This window comes from Pituophis catenifer, unplaced genomic scaffold (genome assembly GCF_029215685.1).
Source record: "Pituophis catenifer annectens isolate HBS135680 unplaced genomic scaffold, rPitCat1.0.hap2 SCAF_2, whole genome shotgun sequence".
NCBI lineage: Eukaryota > Metazoa > Chordata > Lepidosauria > Squamata > Colubridae > Pituophis > Pituophis catenifer.
In genome coordinates, this window is record NW_027256882.1 from 86,928,682 (window position 1) to 86,946,885 (window position 18,204).

General features: G+C 37.3%; 1 protein-coding gene across 2 annotated transcripts in view; it reads left to right on the top strand.

The window, feature by feature from the left end:
• The window catches only part of GNAI2 (G protein subunit alpha i2), a 108,566-nt gene that overhangs the window by 74,341 nt on the left and 16,021 nt on the right, over nt 1–18,204 (top strand). For both annotated transcript variants that reach the window (XM_070937091.1, XM_070937092.1), the window contains exon 5: nt 12,342–12,470. In XM_070937091.1, the coding sequence (XP_070793192.1) occupies nt 12,342–12,470 (129 nt within the window). The remainder of the gene's footprint in view (nt 1–12,341; nt 12,471–18,204) is intronic.

An 18,204-nucleotide genomic window follows, 5' to 3' on the forward strand; every position in this document is an offset into this window, starting at 1 on the left:
CTGCAACTGTAGTAAATGCGAGCTGATGTCCAAGCATCTAGATTGCGATAATGTAATTGTAGGGAGTAGTGTGATGTCGTAACTTTGAGGATAAGTCACATTTCCCAAGGCTGCAGTAACTTTGAACCTTCCAGCCTTAAATGGTTGGAAATCAAAGGCTCATTGTAATCCTGAACAGAATTGGTGTATTCTTTTCACAATGAGAGTCATTTTTATTTATATATGACTGGGAGGACAAGCCTGTCTTCAGAGAAAGAGGCTGAAAGATTACTCCTTCTAGGTTCATCCAGCTGAAAAGGTGAGCTGGTTGCCAACTGCCAAAATGCAGGTGGGGGGAGCACTGTCAGAACTCTGGAATTGGGTTTTAAGTAGCTTTGGGGTGGGGGGCTATCCCACAGTAACTTTGAATGGTCACTAAGCAACAGATTGTTAAGTGAGGACTACCTGTAGAGCAAAGAAACATATTGTCAGGGAAATACTTTTAAGAGCTGACCAGCTGCTACAATGACATAAGGCAGGGAAGGAGTCAACAAGGATTTTGGGCTGATATGATTTTAATGATATGGCTGTATATATAAGAGAGGCCCTATGAGGGCATCCCTCTCTACGTGTCTACTTCTGTGTTGTAGTTGATGATTGAATGCCTGACTTTGCCTAGTACATGTATGTATATATTCCTTGTAGATAAACCACTATTTGAAAGACAAACCTGTTTACTGTGTTTTGCTCCTGGGTTGTCTCAAAATAGTCACACTGTGCACACTCTGACACATATAATTGGTGAAACTCATTAATCTGATTTTAGAAGTCACATCTTAATGCGATATCTTTGACTTTTAAGGTACTTAGCTAGCGTGTGTGTGTGTTTGTGTATGAAATTTGAAGAATGTGATATAGAATGTTTACAAAGAAATATGCAGAGATTACATACATACACACGCAAATATATATTTAATGATTGTTCTTTCCTCTGTATTGTTAAAATACGTCTATAAATATTCTGAGAGGAAGACACTTTTTTTTTTTTTTTTTTGCAAAGGTTCAATTTCTATAGAGATGGCTCATAAAAAGTTTTACAGTGCTTGGCTTGGTCTTTCACATTTTTCTCTTTTTATTTCACCTGACAAATGACAGAGCAACAGGAGGCCTGTTTGGTTAATGAGATGGTCTAAAAATGGGAAAGCTGCCTAGGTTGAAGTATCCATGCAGCTAAACTGGATTCAGTGATTAGGCAGAATTAGTGTGAACAGGAAATGTTAGACAAGAAGCCAGAACTAATAAACAGACTTGGAAAAATAATGTGGTTCTGTATAATATCACAACTCTGGCTGCAGAAGTGGCAATGCTGGAGAAAAGACAAATGGATAAAAATAAACAGACAAAGATACAGATGAAACAGATATAGATAATGAGTTTCATGTAGGGATTATCTGTAGCATCTTTTTAAGTACTATGAATCCCTGATCAGAAACCAATAAACAGAAAGGTAATGTATTGAATAATGTATAAAAAATCTTATCCCATGGTACTTGAACCAATTAATATGCTGAAATCGTATACCTACCTGCTTACTTTTGTACTTACTTAGAAGAAAGAACCATTTAATTCAATGAAACTGGCTTCTGAGTAGTATATTGTATGATTCCAGAGTTATTGATATTTACTCTGATTATATTTATACATGTTAACCTATATCAAGATAGACTTGTACAGCTAGAAAATCTGAGGATTAAATAAATTGGAAAGGCTACTAGGAAATAATAAGCATCATTTTGATTTTCTCTAATATTTGATGTATTAAAATAGGATAAGTATGTAGAATATGAGAAAAAATAAGTTGTGTAATAAGTATTTGCATTCTTCTGCATGTCATTAGGAGGTAGTATTATAATTAGGAGTGGAAAAATCAGATACTTTATAATACACTCATAAAATGTATATTTTTACACAGAAAAAATCCTCACTGAATCCTCACTGAACCTCTGGCAAGATGCTCTAGGAAAGAAGAGAGGCAGAAAAACTGAGAAGGCATATGAGTTGCATCTTTGTGCAAAGGTTCAGAACCAATGGTTAAATGCTACCGGTTCACACCAGTTCAGGCAAACTGGTAGTGATAAAAACTACAGGTTAGGGTGAACCGGTAGTAAAAAAAAAAGCTACCGGTTCCTCTGAACCGATATTTCCAACGATCAGCTGGGCCGCACGATTTAAAATCGCTAGAATGCAGGAAATCCTGGTTTCTAATGAATCTAAATCGCGCGGCACAGATTATTCCCCCCCCCCGCTGTTCTACTTACCTTCCTGAGCCTCCTTTTGGCGCATACTGTACATGGGCGTGCACACAGTGTGTGTTTGGTGCGCACTGTGCATGCGCAGACATGCAGCGCATGCTTGGCACGCAGAGCGCATGTGCGGCCAGCAAACCGGTAGCAAGCCAGTTCAGATTTCACCACTGTTCAGAACCTTGTAGAGATTATATATATCTAGGTAGTCCTCAAGTTACAACCACAAAGTAGATACTCACAAAGAAGATACTCACACCTTGCTTAATAACCATAATTTTAGCTCTTCCTATTGTAGTTGTTAAATGACCACACAGTGGTATCTTGGGACTAGGGAGGCCCAGCATCCACCAGCATGTGGAAACTGCCATGAGCTGGAAGGCGCAGCCACATAGGCCCAACGGTACAGAGGCCTCCTCCCTCCTTCCCCTCATTTCCTAAAGATCTCAGCTGGCCAGGCCCACTGGTGAATGGAAGCCTGTTGTGTACTGGAAGGCCTTGGTCAGCTGCATCCAGGCTGCACGACCTTCCTGCTTCCCCCTATCACTCCCAAGAAGCCTGGCCTTCCTCCACCAATATCATAGAAAGCTTCAGCTGGCTAGGCCCAATGGTACATAGGTTCAGGAGACTCATAGGGAGGGATACAGAAAAGTACAGGCTTCTCAGGAGAGGAGAGGCAGGAAACCCGTGTGCCACAGGGCTTACCTAGTTGAAGCCTTCCAGGAATGGAGAGGGGAGGCAAGAGGCCCACTCTCCTTCCCCTAGAACCCGTACTTAACTTTTTTTTTTCACTTTTAGAGAAAGAAATAAAGGTAAAGATGTAAAGATGTTTTTCTATTTCAGTTTGGTAATTGGATTATTCTTTTCAATTCAGCATTTTATTTCATCATTTTGTGCATATGTGTATATAGGTATGTATGTAGTGTGTATGTGTATATATATATATAGGGGGGGAGGAGGAAATTCAAGGTCAACAGTCTAATTAGAGAAAATCCCATTTTTATTATCTAGTTTTGAGAAAAAAATAACATTTTAAAAAAATTGGTGCAATAGACGACAGTATTCATTCAAACTAGATCAAAACCATACATTTTTAAAAAGGCAATCTGAGCTTTGTTTCATGCCTCAGAACACTATGGCAGTTTCCTAGGAGAGCTTTATTGTGGTAGTGTCATCACTACAAGTCTTAATTTTCCGTCTAAACAATCTTTTTCTGTTTTGTATGTTTTGAAAAAATGGCTTAATGAATGTAATGGCATGGGCAGCTTTATCAGAGCACTAAAAATGTTCTTAAACTTTTTCTGAAAACATTAATTAGATAACTTGAATGTTTGGATAAAGTCAGGAAGTGTTTCAGTCTTGTTGATTGTCTTTCAAGTTTATTTTCGAATTTTTGAAAAACAGTATGAAAATGTTTTAAGAAAATACATCAGTTATTATTGCTGCATTCTGTTAGAGTATCACACTGTTCACCTCCTTTAGGCCAAGCTAGACAAACAATATCGTGTAATTATTATTACATTGGATCCAAGTTTTCTTAGAGAATGTATAGTTTGGCTTCCAAATTTTTTTCTTAAGCAGCTATTATAATAGCTTGAAACTGTAATTCATAGCTAATGAAGTTATATGGACATTGACTTAAGGTTCAAATATTTTTAATAATGATGATTTATGTCCTTTGAAATAATTACTATTCTAAATATTTCCATGTATTTTATCTTTGGAAGTTGTACATTTTTTTCTGTATCAGATGTGTGCTTCTTCCATTTCCCTATTAATTCAAAATAAAATACTCAACTTTATCTTTTTAAAGATAGCAGAAAGAGATTGCCAAATTCTTGCAAGATTGCAATGCTGCCTCTAGAATTTGCAGGGAAATTGCTGAAAGTCTGCATGATTTGGGGAATGGAGGTATATGAATAGGAGGACGAGTTGGATCATTGCACCTGAATTTCGATTTAAAAATGGGACATCTAGCAACAGTTGAAAGATAATGTTTATCTGCCTTTACATTCCTTATTTGGCAGTAGAAATGAATTTTGCCAGAACAGCTGCTTAGGAAAAATAATTGAAAGATCTTTTTATTCTATTGTAAAATTATTACAATATAATTTACTGAACTGAACAGTATATACTACTCATTCTTAAGTTTTTATGGTGGCTTAGAGTAAACAAATATTTCATTGTATCTTGGATGTTGATTCCCATTTTTTTCACCACTACCCCTTTTGTACCTGTGTCTCTGTGTGTTTATTAATAGACATAAATTATAATAATTTATGGAGCATATGTCTGCTTTTTTTTAGTTAAAAGATTGTTTAACACTCACACAAACACACACACACAAACACAACCTACAAAATGGACAGTTTTTCTTTGTAAAGTTTAATTGGGTGAAATGAAATGAAGAGAAAATTTATTTTTTGTGTGTATTAATTTATTTACAACATTTTTAAACAGCCCATTTCCTTCACAGAATCAAGCATGCTTCTTAAGCATGCAGACCTGTTATTTGAAGAGAGTATTTCACAGTGGAACTCTGGCTGTTGTAAATAAACTTTCCATTAGAGAAAAATTCACCTTTAGGGAAGAAGAGCTTTTAATGTTCTTGAATTTCTACATGTGCCAGCCAATGAATGCACAATATCTGCATAGGGCACATAGCCAGTCATTTGCTAAATAAAAAGGATGAAAGAATGACGAAGGCAAAAGAGAGACACACACAAATACACCTCACTTTAATGATCATTCATTGCTGTCCTGCCACATGTAGGCTGCAGCATAAACGATGTGAATGCCCCACTGAGATTTTTGGGTGTACATTTTCAGGATTCCCAAGTATGAACCGGAGATATCATTCCCTGCACAACTTTGATTAAAAAATTCCTATTGAAAAAATTCAATATCTTAGGTTGATACTATGCTGATCATTTTGGTTGTGGCTTTCCAAATCTCCCGCTTGGAAATCATTTTGTGCTTGCATGACTTGTTTTGTAATCCTTAGAAAATGGTTACAATTTTCCTTCAATAATTTCATCTCTATATATCTCTGCCTATATCCTGTGCTTGGGTTATTTTCCTTTTGCCTTCACTCAGATGATGATTGGGTGTTATCTTTTAAAACATAATTCTTAAGTATAAACCTAACTAACTAAACTTTCTCCCTCTTTTTAAATAATTTTTAATATTTTTTAATATTTTTAATATTCAAAGTTTAATTTGTTTTAAATTGATAGGGGTTTTTTAATCTGTCTGGGCCAAACTATTTAATTCAATTTTATTTCTGCTTTTTAAATTTTGTATGTATGAATTTTATTGTTGGCTGTTCACCGCCCTGAGTCCTTTGGGAGTAGGGCGGTATATAAATCAAATAAAAGTAAAGTAAAGTAATACTTTTTTTGGGTCTTGCGTGCTGACATGAGTGTTCAGAGCTTTGCAAACAAATAAAAGATTTCTGCTCTAAGGAGTTTGCAGTATAAGTCAAGTTTCACCACTTTGATTCTCTGTAGATGTGCTGGATTACACCCCACAAATATTTTGGATTACATCGCATTATTCCTTCACACTTATCCAACATAGTTAACATTGGTGGGGAAGATGGGATAATCAAATATGGAGAACTGGGAGTGTGTGTGTCTGTATAAGATTAATTATTTATCTTGTACATTTTGGCTATGCTAATACTGTAACCTGCAAAAGATACAGCTAATAAAACCACTGAGCCCCTTTATTATATCTGGACTTTTTTTGCTTCTAGTTTGAAGAAGCTGTTCAGAGATTACTCAGTGTCTTTTATCTTTGCCTATCATGCTGGTTTGAAACATTTTATGATTTGCAAAGTAACACAAAGCAATATTCAATACAAGCAGTCTTGTGACTCTTAACAAATGTTCAGTGTATGCTATTAGTCATGAAGAACTAATAGAATGTAAGTGTTGGAACATGCCTTCTAGTGTTGTCTTGTCTTCATCTAGTCTAATCTCCTACCCTGTTCCTCATGTCTTCTGGCTCCTTATCATTTTGTTTGCTGTAATCTGGATGACTCTGATTTGTCGATTTTCTTCCTAAAATACCATGCCCAGAATCAGATGCAGTATTCTAGATGTGGGTCTGATCAATGCAAAATAAAGAAGAATAGTGATTTGATCTTAACACTATATGCTGTTGTTGCAGTTTACAAATACATTTATCATTTTTTTGCAACTGTAAAACGTTCAGTTTGTGATCCACCAAGGCATCCGCTGCTGCTCTGTATGATCCTTCCACAAAGCCTACATGCCTTGTTTAGTGGCTGCATTCCTTTCAAGTGACAAAGTCATATAGCGAAATGGTCACTAACTGGATACAACACTGATTTCTCCTACCTCAGTATAGGACTTTACATTTGACCATTAGACCAAAATATATATTGCTGGGTTTTGCCCAGTATTACATTTTGTCAAGATCTTTCTGAACCCTTGATATTGTCTGCTAAGCTATTTGCTTTCTCTCTTATCACTTGGTAATCTAAAAAATTGATACTTATATTTTCTTACTGAGATTAAAGTCATAAATACTTTGTACAATGTAAGACCTAGGACCGAGTCTGCGGTATACCTTTTGACATTTCCCTCCATCTCATTGGGTACATAGTTCAGCCGGCAATGCATTTATGTAATAGCATAGTTCAATTGACATTTTGTCAGCTTTTCTAGTAGAATCTGATGGGAGACTATCAAATGCTTTGAGCTAATAGAAGTTCCTCTCCTTTCTTTTAACATGAATGACCACATTAATAATTTTAGGTGTAGTAGCCACCATAATAAGCAAATGGAATTTTTCATCCATTGTCTCTTGTCCTCTCCGTGTTAAATAACAATATAAGAAAGATGGTATAGTTTCTTCAGGTTTATAGCCATGTTGTAACCTGCTTAAAATATAATTTTTAATAATATACCAATTAATTAGCTACAGTATATATTAATAGAATAATATTGACATTGTTCATGCTGAGACTTGTCAATTTCTCTTATAAGTGATCAGTTTTCTTTATAGAGAGTTTTGTTTTGATTGTTTAAATCCATTGTTGCCTAGGCTTTCAAAATGAGGAAAAAAGCTAGAACTGAAGAGGTCTCAAAAAGAGAATAGAATGCCAACATTTAATAGAAAGTGGTTACAAGCCAAGAATGTTAGGTTTCTGTACTGCTGTGTATGCAGATGACTCACTGCAGAGTACAACAGTGATCCTGCCAGAGAAAGCCAATTTGGACAGTATGGTGCAGAGTGTACAAACATACAAAGCTTTTAGAGCATGCTGAGGAAAACAGAACATCTGTAATTAGAGAGGATTATTTAATATGGATGGTATAATTGTACTCAATAAATAATAGTTATGAAAGAGTATAACTACAATAAATGCCTGTTACATTTAATATATTTTATCTATATTCCTGACCCAAAAGCTCTTGAGCAAATGTATTAATAAACTGAAAACATAAAAATTATGGTTTTATGTTTTATTAAACTCTTACTTCTGCATTATACAAGATAACCTTCCTCAATGTGGTATCATACAGATGTATTGCAACTTCTGGCTTTCTGCTCCCACAATTCTCAGCATTAGCATAGGAGAAGCTAACGTAATAAACACCTTTTATATAAACTAGAATAATAGTAACCAAAAATGTAATCGATGTCTCGAAAGTTGATCATCAGTATATCTGTGCTGAAGACTGAAAATTTCTGATGGACAGTCAAGAAAGAATAATAATTAAGAACAAATGTATCATTCAAATACATTGTTATCTGCTTTTTATTAGAGGAAGAATCTGGAGCACAGACTTGGTAGAGTGTTTCATTTTCCTTCTGTCAAATCTTTTCTATTGCAACTCTTCCATCTTCTTTTAACCATAAATAGCTTGGGATCACATTATCCATCATGTGAACAGAAATCTTTTGTTATAAAATGATAATATATACTAAAATAATTTGGGCAATAATAGAATGAGGAACTGGAAAGCATTAAAGTTGTTCAATTTTGAGGCAACAGAAACACATTTTTTGGGGTAATAATATCAAAAACATTTCTATCAATCCATCAATGGGGAGACTGCAGTGAATCAGTTAGCACCTGACAAAGAAAAAAACAGTGCAGTTCTGAGTGCACATATGGAACAATCCAAAGAAATACAATAAGAACACAGTTTGGATAAAGCAGGTGGATTAGGATAAACAAGCTGAAACGAAAGAATTTGTAACAACTGCAGAAATGGTGGGAAAAAGAGCAAGGAAAACCAAAATCTGGACAGCACCAGGAGAAGATGAACTGCATGGCTTTTGGTTGAAACATCTGACTGGTGTACACCCATTCGTTGGTTGGTTGATTGATTGGTTAACATATGGCAAAACCTACCTGATAATGAAAGAGCCAAGAAAAGGGGCAACTACAGATAAATTACCTGCTTACCAACAATTTTCAAATTGCTAACTGGTAGCAAAGTAGCAATGATAGCGCATTGGAATATCTGCAAGAAATAGTATCTGCCTGCAAGCAAGAACTGGTGAACAAATCAGACAAAAGTAATAAAAAATGAAGAAAATGAAGAAGCTAAAATGCTCCGTGACTTTAGAATTCAAACAGACAAGCATAACACCCCAGAATTAACAGTTGTTGATAAGAAAGACAAAAAATCTTGATAGTGGACATTGCAGTACTGGAATGGTACTGCAGAACTGGAGAAAAATCACAAAATACAAAGACCTGCAAATAAAAATAGAATGACTGTAGTGAAAGAAAACAAAGATAGTACCAATAGCATTAGGCACCTTTGGTGCAATCCCAATCCCAAAACATCTGGAACCTCACTTGAGCATCTTTGGATTGACAAAATCACCAGCAATCAGTTGCAAAAGACAGCTTTATGGAACAGTTTACATCCTGCGATGATACCATGAAGCAACATCTGCCTATCCTAATCCTTGGGAAGGCAGCCTTGCACTGGTAAGCCAACCTGCTCTGGATCCCTTCAGCACACGAAGGAGCACCTTTCTCCAAAACTGGTTCAATTAATTTCTCTACTCATTTCAAAAAAGGCTGAATCCCCTCTTCCCTCCAAACATAACCTTCTTTCTCTACTCCCTCACCAAAAGATTTAATTTCTCTCTTCCCTCCAAGGCAAAAGTCTGTATCTTTTTTAGCTTTATAAAACTTTCAATTATAAATTAATAATAAGCTAAATATGCTCAAAATGCAACCAAATTAAAATAGAATCATTGGAGCAAAATGAAGGAGAGGTGGTGATCTAAATGCCTTTGTGTATAATACTTTTTTCTTTTCTTTTTCTGTCATTACAATATCAAAGAAGGAGAGGAAGGGAGAACGGACATTTAAATTCTTACAGAATACTGATTGCAGTTATTAGTAACTAATGGGTTTATATTACCATCTTTATGGTTGTTTGCCACATCCTGCAGTCACATGATTGTTTTTTGCCAGATTCTAGCATATACTCCCGGTTTTTGGTAAAAAAAATACCAATTGGGGAAAATGGATTCATTTAACCATGGTGTTCACTTAAGAACTATGAGAAAAGATAGTCAATCACATGATGCCTTGACTTACCCAGCAACAATTTATGGCTGTAATTCCAGGGTCAGTCACAGTTGTAAGTCAAGGACTGCTATACTGTACATAGAGAGGGGTGTGTGTGTGTGTGTGTGTGTGTGTGTGTCACTGTATACAGATACACATATATTGGAAACAATGTATTAGTTATAACTAGTTCCTATCTGAATTAATGTATGGATGTATTAAAAAAGAAATATAAAGAAGTGTGGTTTTCTAAGTCAATGTGCAGCCCACAGAGGTCCTCATGTATAGTTGAATGGCCCTGTTTCCATTTGAGTGAAACACCGCTGGTTAAAGAAATCAATTTTTTTTTCTGTTTGACAAGGCTCCCTGATCTTATTTTCATGCTGCATTTCATATTTCATAGATGCCTTGATTACAATCAATATTTCTGTGAAATATAAAGATGAAGCAGTAAAATAAAACTTTAAAGAACAAGTATATTCAAGGGATTCTGATCTGCTGACTACCTTGCTTTTCTTCCTCCTGCTTTGCAAGTGAAACAATGGACGCTGGCAAATTGGATTTTTTTCCTGGCCTTTGAGAGAGGTTTCCCCCCCCCTTTACTCTGATGTTTTCTGTCTGAAACACTCCACTAACTGTCCCCTCTCTTCTCCCCAAAGACTTCCCTTTTGTTATTAGGAAGGAGAGCTGTAGCGTTTTGACTTTAAACGGCACGTAGACGTAAATTGTTTCTGCATTTGCACATTTTCCTTGGTTTGTTGCCATAGTGATGAATATTTCCTCTTTCCAGAAAATTCTATTGAATGTATGTTATTATGCAGCCGTAATTGACATAAAATGATGATGGTGGGTGAGTGGACTGCAGACCTGGGTATATTTCTCAAGAATGTTAGGCACCTGCTAATTCCAAGTGTTGCACAGCTCAGAACAATGAAATACAACAATGTGCAAAACAGCATCTTTCATTGTAACACTACTTCAGTTTTGTCAAAATTGAACTTCCCCTTTAATGAGTTTTTCTTCCTCTACTGTTTTTATAAAATTACAAAGTCTGAACAATAACATGTGCAATGATAGTGACAAGGGTAGCCATTTTACAATTCAGAAACAACTTTTAAGATTTATATCAACATGGAACCTGTATCAAAATGGTAGCCTGAACATCAGTTGACATTTGTCAAACTTCATGTAATAGCTTTCTTGTATTAAAGTAATTACATCTCTTTTACTTGCTTTTGTCTCATTCTAAAAATACTATCAGAGGTTACAAGTGAGAGGCGGGGAACTGATTTCTTGTGTAGGTTTGAGGTAGGAACATTTTAGAAGGATTTTGGAGAGAGTGATATATCTTGGCTGGTAATGTAGGATTCTGTTTTCCTCTCTCTTCTTTCAATACTTTCAGTACAAGCCTGACTAGGTGGCTCAGTGGCCAAGACACTGAGTTTGTTGATCAGAAAGGTTGGTAGTTTGGCGGTTCGAATCCGTAGTACAGGTCTCCTGCGTGAGCAGGGGTTTGGACTAGATGACCTCCAAGGTCCCTTCCAACTCTGTTACTGTTAAAAAAAATACTGATAGTCAGACCAATCCTGGAAGATTCTAGGTAGTCTATAGCAAACCCCAAAATTAAATATAGATGACTGTTGTGATTCAGAACTATTAGGGGCCAGAGAGCCTCTTAATTGCCTCAGCTGCCTTATAGAATATCAAAAAACAAAATGGGACCATTCATACCTCTGGGCTTGAGCGGGGTGGGGAGAGGAAGAGTTCCATAAACTAGGATGGGACAAAGTAAATCTCTTCCATCTTTGTGCATGTAATAATCTTCTGCCATTACTATATACAAAATTAATCTTCCATGAGTATTTTCTAATTAAATATCCATTATTCCCAATTTAAAAAAAAACTGGTTTCTTTGCAGTGATAAGCTTTAACATTCCTTGTATCATTTATATATATCCAGAATTTTTGGCTTTTTTGCAAGTCCACCATGCATGGTAAAATGTCCCTTTGTGTTTTTCATCTTTGTCTCAAGGTACTTTTATACATCGTGAGCATGCTAGTCTCCATTCATATGGAAATAACTGATTAGGGAATTAGAACTGGAGTTAGTTCTTCAATTAGAACTGAAGAAGCTTCTTGGATGAGACATGAAATGTTTTCAAAGAAAAAAACAAGAAAATCCAGTTGCCTTTTGGAAAAAGCACCTTTGGGACAACTGATTGGGAAGAGATACTCTGAGAATTAAGACACATGGAATAAGGAGAATTATTCTGTTCCCTCGCCTCCCCTTCCCCCCCCCATGAATATGCCTTATCTCTGTTGATCAATAGAAACGGGTTTCATTTTTCTAAAGCTGCCTTCCTCAGGGCATGAGATAATAGCTATGCTGGCTGCGAATGATAGCTCTTACTGCTGGTATAGAATTTGGTACATCTTGAGGACATCAGGTAAGATAGTTTGTTAACCCCCAACATTTTTTTTTCCTGCAGCTACCTGAATGATTTGGAGAGGATAGCCAAAATGGATTATATTCCAACCCAGCAAGATGTGCTGAGAACCAGAGTGAAGACTACAGGCATTGTAGAGACTCATTTTACCTTCAAGGACTTGCATTTCAAGTAAGTTCATAAAATTGTACTTTTCTTTTCTTTGACAAAAGGAACTCATTACAGTCAAAAGATAAAGTTGGATTTTGGCTCTCTTATGTGCATGTAATGCAGAGGTAGCATATTATATGCATCTTGCAGGGAACGTTGTAATTTACAAGATCTACATAATATTTAAACTGCTGGACAGTGTTACTTAAACCTACTAGGAGGAGGCGGGCTTGTGAGGGTGTGAATGCTAAAGCAGGAAAGATCACTTTTATGTCCCAACAATTATTCTGAAACCATTCGGTATATTTGCATGTGAATGAATGATGTATATGGAAATGTCATTCCTCACCTGCTTTGAGCTTTAAACAGGCTGCTAAGAATTGAGATACCCTTGACAATCTCAGCTGTTTAGTAATGAATGAAGACTTCTGGGAAGGATGAAAAAGAAGACTGTTTTTCAGGTTTTCCCCTTTATAAATGATACTTGGTAATGAAAAGATCAGAAGTCAGGCTCTTTTGATACAGAACAATTAGCATAGTTTGATATGCAGATGAAAGCAAAATGCGTCCCAAAACCTGTGCAGTATTTTCCTCTGCAATAGCAGATTTTAGGCTGATCTCATCTTTGCTAGCAACAGTACATCTGACATAATCCAGTTTGATCGTTGACAGAATTAGCTGCAGTCTTTTCTCAAGAAGTTAATATTCAGTACATTTATCTCCATGCAGCAAAAAGGAAGGAAAAGTAAATGGCCTTTAAAAAAAAAAAAAAAAAAGTTACCAGAGCAGGCTTTAGGAAGAACTGTAAAAAGTGTGTGTGCATGTAGAAAGAACAGTTGTGATAGTTCAGATGGAGATTTAGGTAGTATATATGAATAGCATCCATAGCAAAACAATTGAATTTGTGAGAATTAAAAGCTCTGGGGAAGATAATTCAGTGTTAAAATATTCCTCAGATAAAAGATGCCAAAGCAAAAGATCTGTTCCAAAATTTTGCTTTACTCTTGACTAGCATTGATGATGTTACCTAGTTTGGGTAATGAAACATCTAGCAAGAAAACAACCAAGCTCAGAGAGCACCAAGAACAACCCCCCCACCCCGAACCTCAGTTTGCTTCCCCTCTAAAGAACAGGGAAATAGAATTGTTGCTACCATTTTAGTACAAAACAACACAAGACATTTGGACATCGTATTAAACACAGAGCCGTTACTATCTAATATTGCCTTATAACTATTTTACACAAATAATTTAGAGGAGTTGAGTGTTGCAGCATCATTTTTAATGAGTATGCTGAAAGAAAAACAGGTAAAAATTGCATTAGAGAATATATTAAAGTAAACCAAGAAGTATTTTAAAAGTTATCCCCCCAAAAAAATAATCTTTCCCATATCTCACTAGGAGGGAAATAAATAGGTAATTTTAGTGAAGAAAATTTGTTGATGTTAACCAAGATGTAAGTAAATGGCCCTTACCTTCATTTGACTTGGTACTTTGTGTGAGACAGGCCAAGGGAAAGAAATTATTTTGAAATTATTCTGGACTTTTGCCCTTACGCTTAGCTACATTTAAATTTGCAATCATTGGAATATAGAAATTAAATTCTTCAATAAAAAGCAATGAGTAATGAACAGAGTGTTATGAAATATTTTCTTTAAAAAAGTAATATTTATATTTTCCACCAAGACTTGGCTGGTTTCTCTCCATTAATATTCCTTGTCTCAGGAAGGCTAGGTCCTTCTTACTCCAAAAATGAGTGTTTTATCTTTCTCTTGTCAGTAATATCTCTTTTTTATGGAGTTACCTTTGATAGATATTACCAAGCTATTGAAAACAGGCTTGTCATAGCATTTCTCCTTCTTTGCAGGATACTTATATTATTATAGCACTTATTAAAAGTCACATTTACTATAGTTTCACGTGCATATTTTCATATTATCTAAAGATATGTACATGTTCTTAACTATATTTCCAGATGGCTGGATGACTGTTTTTGAAGTTGAAAAACTAAATTTAGGGTGAGCCACACATTAAATAGTGACACTCAGGTTAGATTCCCATTTATGGAAACTCTGAAAAATCACATTACGGTTATTAATTATTTAAAAGATCTATGTGCCATTCATTTTCTTAATGACTTTGGGTGGCTTACAAACATACAATAAAATATGTAAAAACAACATTAAAATATGAAACCCAAACTAGCATTTAAAGTCCAACCACATAACAATTGAGGCACTTTCTAAATTGTGTAACCAGGAGATTTCTTTCTATATCAGTGACATGGTTCCCTAAAAGAGATCTCACCATGAAGAAAACAGAATTTCGAGTCAAATGCTTCCATAGCAAGACTTTTATTAGACCTGAGAGTGAGAGATAGATTATATGGGAATAGGTAATTCAGAAGAAATTTTGAGCTCTTTGAATTGCATTCAGAAGGCAACCAGCAACTAGTGTTCCTGTTTGAATATTGATATGTAGTTTTTCATAGAGACACCATTCACTACTTGGCCTAACTGCAGTTTCTGGACTGTCTTCAAAGGATGCCCTACAGTGCCCTCATTAAATGAAATGACATCTTTCTCCTTCAGATAGAGTTTGTACCTATGTTATCAGCCAAAGTGGATAAACAGCTTCTCCTCAAAATTAAAATCATTTTGCCAGCATCATTGCTAAATCCAAAAGGATCCTGGGCTGCAAATGCATGTATATTTCTTAATGAAGATGACAGCACAGAATACATTTGTCTCCCAAATCATGAAATCCACCTGCTGAAATCAGTAAATCCATTTATTTAAGTTTAATTTATTCTCCCACATAGTCATTCACACCTTGGGATTACATCTCACATAAGCAAAGTCATTAGAAAAGCTGGCAGGGAAGATTGCTAGTTGCTCCAATAAGTCACTCACACCTCCCTACCTGGTAGCAGCAGTGTTCATACCGTGCCTCGTGGTGCACTCAAGTATCTTTCCCAACTCAGCAGCAGCCACCCCCAGCCTCACCACCCTTATCTTGCCCACAACTTACTTGCTGTTGGTTTCTTGGCACCTGCCTGGGACTTGCTTAATGACCCATGAACCTTGTATAATCATGGCAACAAGGAATGCTGGGATTGCCATCATGAAATGATGCAGTCACATGATGTCGCAGTTCATGACCACATCACTTAGCGAACTGAAATCTTGATCCAAATTACTGTACCATTGTTAACTGAGATTACCTATATCTTCTGCAGGAGATGTACTATTTTAGCCAGTATACTTTCTGTTATGAGTTCTTTTCATGGCACTGGCTGATGCATGCTGTCAGCTGTTGTAAAGTCAATGAACCCAGAATGATTTCTGTCCACATTTAATGCATTCCTCAAGTATTTGCTGATACATACAAATATTTAGTCATAACATCCTCTTCTAGACTGGAAGCCAACCTATTTTTCTGAGGCAATTTCTTTTCTGATGCCTTTGTTGTATTACTTTCTTAAATATCTCATTTAATTAATACCAGGGTAATCCCATGGTAATTCTTGCACATCTGATTGTCTTCTTTATTGAAAATGTGAATTTTTATTGCCTTTATTTTCTCAGTATGTCAGTTCATTTGGAGGAATAAGTGGTCAATTTAGTGTATCACCACCAATCTTTAGTGATTCTATAGTGATTTCATCTGCTCCAACTGTTTTCCAACTTTTTAAATTAATAGGTGACAGCTTTTATTTCAGAGATCCTGAGCTCATATTCTTAAGTGGTTCCATCTGGACGGTTAAGAAGTGGTGGTGGTTTCTTCCAGAACAGGGAGTATTCATACCAGTGACTCAAATCAATTCAATTCTGACCATGTAAAAGTGTCATTTGTGTTTTGGATGTTGACATGCATGCTTTGAAATTTATCTGTGGGGGTTAATATAGTCTAAACCAGGGGAGTCAAACTGGATTTCTTCAAAGGCTGGATCAGTATTGTAGTTCTCCACCCGGGGGGGGGGGGTGGAGATGGGACGGACGCCTCCTGCAGCACCCTGCCAGCCAAAAATGGGGCACGCAGACTCCCTGAGGCCCCCGTGCAGCCTGTTTTTGGCCTCCCCGGCCTCCAGCAGCACTCTGCTGGTCAAAAACCGGTGTGCAGAGGCCTGTGAGGGGGCACACGCGGCCTATTTTGGGTGCCAGAGGCATCGCAGGCCAGTCCTTTGATATTTCCAGGCCGGCCCTGTGAGCCTAATTTAAGCATCCCTTGGATCGGATCCGGCCTGTGAGCCTTGAGTTTGACACCCCTGGTCTAAAGAGCGCAATATTTATGGAAACATGTAGTTCCTTGAAATTCTTTTCAAACGCTATCCTAGTAAACCATACTGCTTTCAGGCAGGTGTAGAGTTCCTTATTAAGCTGTCAATATTGTATCATATCTTTGGATTTACATTGTTTTATTCGTCTACCATGTTAGGTATTCATCTGAAATCCACGTTCATATTCACTGTTATGATATAGAAACATTTCTTTGGTGCTTTTGTTAATTATTTCTGAGAACTGTAGCATTCAATTGCGTACATCTTCCTGACATTCAGGGATGCAAATTGGTTGGTGAGCATTATTTGGATCGATTGTTTGGAAGTAAGATCTTGTAGTTTCACTCATTCATAATGTTTGGGAGTGGCTGCATTAGGAGCAGTTCATTTCAGTTGTAGAATTGTATATAAAAGATTATAGTTAGACCCACATCAATGTCTCTCATTGATCAGACTTTATTTCATTTCATTTCATTTCATTTTATTAGATTTATATACCGCCCTACTCCCGAAGGAGTAGGCAGAAAGATAAAACACACAAACTACAAAATTTAAAAGACAATATAAAAACCCATTAAATAATTTGGCCCAAAACAATTTAAAAACACCCCTACTGTTTTAAAACCAATTTTAAAAGTTACAATTAAAAGGGAAGTTAGGCCAGGCCAGCCTGTTGAAATAAATAGGTCTTGAGGGCACGGCGGAAGGTGCGTAAATCCGGGGGGAGCTCATTCCAGATAGCAGGTGCCCCCATAGAGAAGGCTCTGCCCCTGGGGGCCGCCAGTCAACACTGTTTGGCCGACGGCACTCTGAGGAGCCCCTCTCTATGTGAGCATACTGGCCAGTGAGAGGCTACTGGTGACAGAAGGCGGTCCCGTACGTACCCTGGTCCTAAGCCATGGAGCGCTCTAAAGGTGGTAACCAAAACCTTGAAGCGCACCCGGAAACCACCGGGAGCCAGTGCAGCTCACGCAGGAGAGGTGTCACATGGGATCGCCATGTCGCTCCCATAACCACCCGCGCGGCCGCACTCTGAACCAGCTGGAGCCTCCGGGTGCTCCTCAAGGAAAGCCCCATGTAGAGAGCATTACAGTAGTCCAGGCGGGAAGTGACGAGGGCATGAGTGACCATGTGTAAGGAGTCCCGATCCAGAAAGGGACGCAACTGTCGTATCAGGCGGACCTGATAGAAAGTTCTCCCAGCCACAGCCATCAAGTGCTCTTCTAAAGACAGCCGTGAATCCAGGAGGACGCCTAAGTTGCGAGCCCTCTCCGTGGGGGCCAATGACTCACCCCCAATAGTCAGTGATGGCACCAACTGACTATATCAGGACGCCAGAAACCACAGCCACTCAGTCTTGGATGGGTTGAGCCTGAGTCTGTTTCTCCCCATCCAGATCCGCATGGCCTCCAGGCACCGGGACTTCATTTCAAGGGCATCATTGGGGTGGTCCGGGGTGGAGATTCCATGAACGATG